Source organism: Arachis ipaensis, chromosome B10, assembly GCF_059453495.1.
Source record: "Arachis ipaensis isolate K30076 ecotype BB chromosome B10, ASM5945349v1, whole genome shotgun sequence".
NCBI classification, from domain to species: Eukaryota; Viridiplantae; Streptophyta; class Magnoliopsida; order Fabales; family Fabaceae; genus Arachis; species Arachis ipaensis.
The window spans coordinates 36634225-36639814 of record NC_142435.1 but is presented as its reverse complement, the minus strand read 5'-3'; the positions used below and the strand labels follow the sequence as shown (position 1 = coordinate 36639814).

Sequence of the window (5590 nt, the reverse complement as noted above, 5' to 3'; positions counted from 1 at the left end):
TCTGTATCTTCTATCATACCCTTATATAACTATATATATGTATCTTTATTTTTCTATGTATATCTTGTGCCTCGATCAGTGTGGCTTCGTGTGAACGTTTTGCGCTTTTCGAATTCTGTTTTTGAGCTAAATCCTTCTTCGGGCTTCTAGAATGTATTACTTCCTTCTATATAATATGTATAAGCTTTAGAATTGTCGTAACCTTAGATTAACCTCTGTTTCTTTTTCTTTGATGCTATTTAGGTTATCTCATTGATATTACATAGCATGCTTGTTTGTGAGTGCCTTTTGGGATAATTGATTTATTAGGCTTTTGATATTGAGACTGATCACCCTGATATCGACTGTTTGGTGTAGACAGAAACCCTAATGGCTACTCGTGGATGAGGTTGTATGCGTTCACGAGGAGAGACTGGAAATGAACAACCGGACGATAACCATGCCAAGTTCATGGCGGCAATGGCTAATCTTGTGAATACCATGGAGGCGAATGCTGCTGACTCTGCAAACTGTGCAGAGGTTAGGTCAACCAATTGGAAATGGAAATGGGGATGGAAACGGGAATAATAATGGTGAAGGAAACGGTAATGACCTGGGAGGCGCTCCGATGACTTTGGCTTCATTCTGAAAGTTCACCCACCGACTTTCAGAGGTTCGAACAACCCTACTGAAGCGGACAATTGGTTCCGAGCTATGGAACGCGCACTACAAGCTCAGCATGTCCCAGCTAATCAATATGTAGAGTTTGTGGCCTATCAATTGTTAAAAGAGGCGCAACATTGCTGGCAAGGAGAGAGCCAGTTGCTGTGACTTCCGAATGCAGAGAATCCTTGGGATGTATTCCAGACAGCCTTCTACAAGAAATATTTTTCTGAAACAGTCAAAGAGGCGAGGGAATTTGAGCTTATGCAGCTGAAGCAAGGCTCTTTGTCTGTGGCGGACTACATTAGTCAATTTGAGGAGCTCTGTAGGTTCTCGAGGGTGTGTCAGGGTGCCCCAGAGACCTATGAGAGCTGGAAGTGTATTAAGTACCAAGGAGGCTTGAGGGATGCTATTATGACTGATGTGGCTCCTCTTGAGATCCGAATGTTTTCATAACTGGTGAACAAAGCTAGGGTGGTTGAGGAGTGTGCAAAGAAGGTAGCTTCGTCAAGGGACACTCGTGGAGGAAACAATAACCGTGGGCGAGGCAAATATTTTCAACTAAGGGCCCAAATATTCAAGAGAGGAGGATATGCACCTCAAGGTCAAGGAGGCTTCAAGAGGAACACTCATGATCAGTACCAGTATGCTAAAGGGAGAGAGAATCAAAGTAAGGTTTCTCTGGAATTAACTTGTGATCGTTGTAGATGTTTTCATCCAAATGACTCTTACAAGATTGGTATATGTGGTTGTTTCAACTGCGGATTGCCTGGTTACATTGCAAGAGATTGCACTCGTGGGAGGAAGACTCAGAATGCGGGCCAGAACCAACAAGGTCGGGTGTTTGCTGTGAACGCCCAGGATGCTGCAAAGGCAGATCCTCTGATTAGAGGTATATGCTTAATTGGTAATAAAACATTAATTGCATTATATGATACTGGAGCTTCGCATTCTTTTATTGCATTTGATAAAGTCGAGGAACTAGGATTGAAGGTGTCAGAATTAGCGTTTGATTTGCATGTGCATACCCCGTATCAGACAGTGGCGACTAGGTTGGGTTGTAAGCAAGTATGTTTCAAGCTTGAGAATAGAGAATTTATCTTTGACTTAATTTGTTTGCCAATGGTTGGGTTAGAGATGATTTTGGGGTTTGACTAGATGTCCAAGAATCGAGTTTTGTTGGATTGCTTTGAGCGATCTATTCAGTTTATGCCGGAAGGAGAAGGAGGAGCAGTAGTAGCTGAGGGTTATTACCTAAACTCTGTAATGGTGAATTGCAGTGGGGAAGAGTGTCAGGGTTATATATTGTTGGCTGCTAATGCTTTGGGTGACGCACAGAACTTAGATCGGATTTCAGTAGTTAGAGTCTTTCCAGAAGTATTACTGGAAGATATTCCTGAAGTCCCACCTCAAAGGAAAATTGAATTTGTGATTGACTTGGTGCCGGGAGCCAGACCAGTGTCGACTGCGCCGTATCGAATGGCTCTGATAGAGCTGGCTAAACTAAAGACTCAGTTGGAAGAGCTTCTGAACAAGAGGTTCATTCGACCGAGTGTATCCCCGCGGAGAGCACTAGTTTTATTGGTGAAGAAAAAGGACAGAGGAATGTAACTTTACGTGGATTACCGGCAGTTAAACAAAATAACTGTAAAAAATAAGTACCCGTTGCCTAGGATAAATGACTTCATGGATCAATTGCAAGGAGACGGAGTATTCTTAAAGATTGATTTAAGATTCAGTTACCATCAGATAAGGGTGAACGAAGATGACATTCTGAAAACTGCATTTAGGACGTGCTATGGACATTACGAGTTTGCGGTAATGTCCTTTGGGTTGACGAATGCACCTGCTGTGTTCATGGATTACATGAACAGAGTATTTCGTCCTTTTTTGGACAAATTCGTGGAGGTTTTCATAGACGACATTTTAGTTTACTCAAAGATGGAAGAAGAACATGAAGAGCACTTAAGAATTGTGTTGCAAATCCTGAAGGAGCAAAAATTGTATGCTAAGTTGTCCAATTCCGAATTTTGGAAGGCGAAAGTGAAGTTCTTGGGTCACGTGGTGAGTAAAATAGGAATAGTCGTAGATCCTTTGAAAGTTGAGGTGGTGATGGAATGGGAAAGACTGATGACGGTGACGAAGGTTAGGAGTTTCTTGGGTTTGGCTGGATATTACTGGAGATTCATTGAGAAATTTTTCCGGATTGCACTACCAATGACTAAGTTAACCCGGAAGGAGGTGCCATTTGTGTGGACGTCAGAGTGTGAGGAGAGTTTCCAAACCATGAAACAAAAGTTGACTTCAGCACCTATTTTAGTTTTGCCAGAACCGCATGAACCATTTGAAGTGTACTGTGATGCGTCACTGAAGGGTTTGGGTTGCGTATTAAGGCAACACCGGAACGTGGTGGCTTACGCATCGCGTCAGCTGAGACCGCTGACGTGGCGGAAATTGGCGAGTTAAGAAATTATTATAAGAGATATGTTGCAAGTACAGTTCTTAACCAACCAGAAATCCGCTTATCAATTTAGAAGGGTTGTCACAAAATTTAAATTAAAATACTGGGAGTATGAATCCTAGGTAATCTTCCAACGAGTTGCAGAGTGATATGCTATTTTATTAATCAGATGTTTTCAAAAATGGTTTGAGTTGAATAACAGGAAATTAAATTGGAGAATTTATGTAATTTTAAATAAAAACCTTGACTGGGAGTAGATTAGTTGGAAGCCCTATTCTTGTTGGAGTACTCTCAAGATTAATTGATAATTGAGGGTTGTTCTGTTTAGTTATCCCTTACTAGGTAAGGGAAAGTCAAGCAAGTTGGAAAGCTATTTCTATTCACAAGTTCCAATCCACTCAATTGAAAAGGATTGGTGTCAGTGACTAGATGGCAATCCAACAATAAACCCAATTACAATTTTTCTTTTAAGCATTCCAACTCAAGGTCATTCTTTTCAATCAACTCCTATCCAAGTTATGGAACTACTCGCTCATTGTAAATGTAGAATTCATAATATAGGAAAGAGAAATATAGAAAGACATGATAAATAATAATCAAAAGGATCAATTAGAAATAAAAATAGTTCTTGTATTAATAAATTCTAAAAATAATCCAATAATATTTCTGAGTAAACAAAGGACATGAAAGAGTAAGAGACAGGTAAAGAAAACAAACTAGAATGACGAAGTCTCGCTGAGGTAATAATTCTTCTCAATATCCCAATGCAAAAAGTAATAAAAATAAATCCTAAGAACTATGAATGTGCAGAGAGAAAACCTAGAGGAGGAGTAAAAACTAGATCTAAAACTGAGAATTGTCTGTAATGAATTGCTCTCCTTCGTTTCTCCATGTTCCTTGGCTCTAGTATGCTTTTCTGGGCCAAAAATTGGGTCAAAACAGGGCCCAAAATTGCCCCCAGCGAATTCTGCAGATTCTGCAGATCGCGCATGTCATGCGATCGCGTCATTCATGCGGACGCGTCATTCGGAATTTTGCCTTGCCACGCGTGCGCGTCATCCACGCCTCCGCGTCACTTGTGCAGTTCCAATCCGTACGGTCGCGTGGGCCATGCGTCCGCGTCACTGCGATTTCCTCTATGTCGCGCGGTCGCGTGAGCCATGCGTCCACGTCACTTCTCGCTAGTCATCTCCTCAATTTCTTGTGTTCCTTCTATTTTTGCAAGCTTCCTTTCCAATCTCCAAGTCATTCATGCCCTATAAAGCCTGAAACACTTAACACACAGATCACGGCATCGAATGGAATAAAGGAGAATTAAAATACATAATTAAAAATCCCTAGGAAGCAAATTTTCAATCATGGAATAATTTTAGGAAGGAAATATGAATGCATGCCAATCATATGAATAAGTGGGTAAAGAATTGATAAAACCATACAATTAAGCACAATATAAACCATAAAATATTGGTTTATCAACCGCATGAGGTAAATTACCTAACTCATGACTTGGAATTAGCGGCGGTTGTGTTTGCATTGAAGATATGGAGACACCACTTGTACGGAGTGAGGTTTAGCGTCTTTTCTGATCAGAAGAGTCTCCAACAATTGTTCATAAACATAAAAAAGAGCAAAACAAGAAATTAACAAGAGAACTAAGAAGATTAAGACAATAGAACACTAAAATATAAAGAGAATTGAAATCAAAACAAGAATTGAAAGAGAAATTTGAGAGTGATTAGCCTAACTTTACCCTAATTTCTATCCTAAATCTAGAGAGAGGAGAGAGCCTCTCTCTCTAGAATTCTACCCTAAAACATGATGAAAACTAAACTATGACTACTTGGTTCATTCCCCCCTCAATCCTTGGGTTCAATAGCATCAGAAATGAGTTGGATTGGGCCCAAAATGAGCTGCAAAATCGTTGGCCACGATTTCACTTTAGTGAACCACGTGCTCCATCGGTGCGCACGCATACATGGCACATGCGCGCCCTTATACATCAGGAAACCATGAAAAATTTTATATCATTTCGAAGCTCCGGATGTTAGCTTTCCACCACAACATGAACCGCCTCATTTGGACCTCGGTAGCTCGAGTTATGGTCGATTGAGTGTGAAGAGGTCAAGCTTGACAGCTTTACGGTTCCTTCATTTCTTCATGAGTTCTCCCACTTTGCATGCTTTTTCTTCATTCCTTCAATCCAATCTTTGCCTTCTAAACCTGAAACCACTTAACAAACATATCAAGGCATCGAATGGAATTAAATTGAGTTAAATTTGGCTATTTTAAGGCCTAAAAACTATGTTTTCACATTTAAGCACAAATCAAGGGAGAATTGCAAAACCATGCTATTTCATTGAATAAATGTGAGAAAAGGTGATAAAATCCCCCAAATTAAGCACAAGATAAACCACAAAATTGGAGTTTATCAGCGAGCTCTAGTTCTATCTTATTATCAATGGCACCAAGGGAAGCTAAATTATCTTC

The 5590-nt window shown here is 40.3% G+C and overlaps 1 protein-coding gene across 1 annotated transcript; it reads left to right on the top strand.

Moving 5' to 3' along the window:
• Positions 1-490: 490 nt before the first annotated feature.
• On the top strand, positions 491-4747 carry LOC107620515 (uncharacterized). Its single transcript, XM_088490957.1, has 6 exons — positions 491-584; positions 881-1028; positions 1116-1710; positions 1801-2156; positions 2316-3074; positions 4576-4747. The coding sequence occupies exons 1-6, from the start codon at positions 491-493 to the stop codon at positions 4745-4747; spliced, it is 2124 nt and encodes a 707-aa protein (XP_088347083.1).
• Positions 4748-5590: the final 843 nt, after the last annotated feature.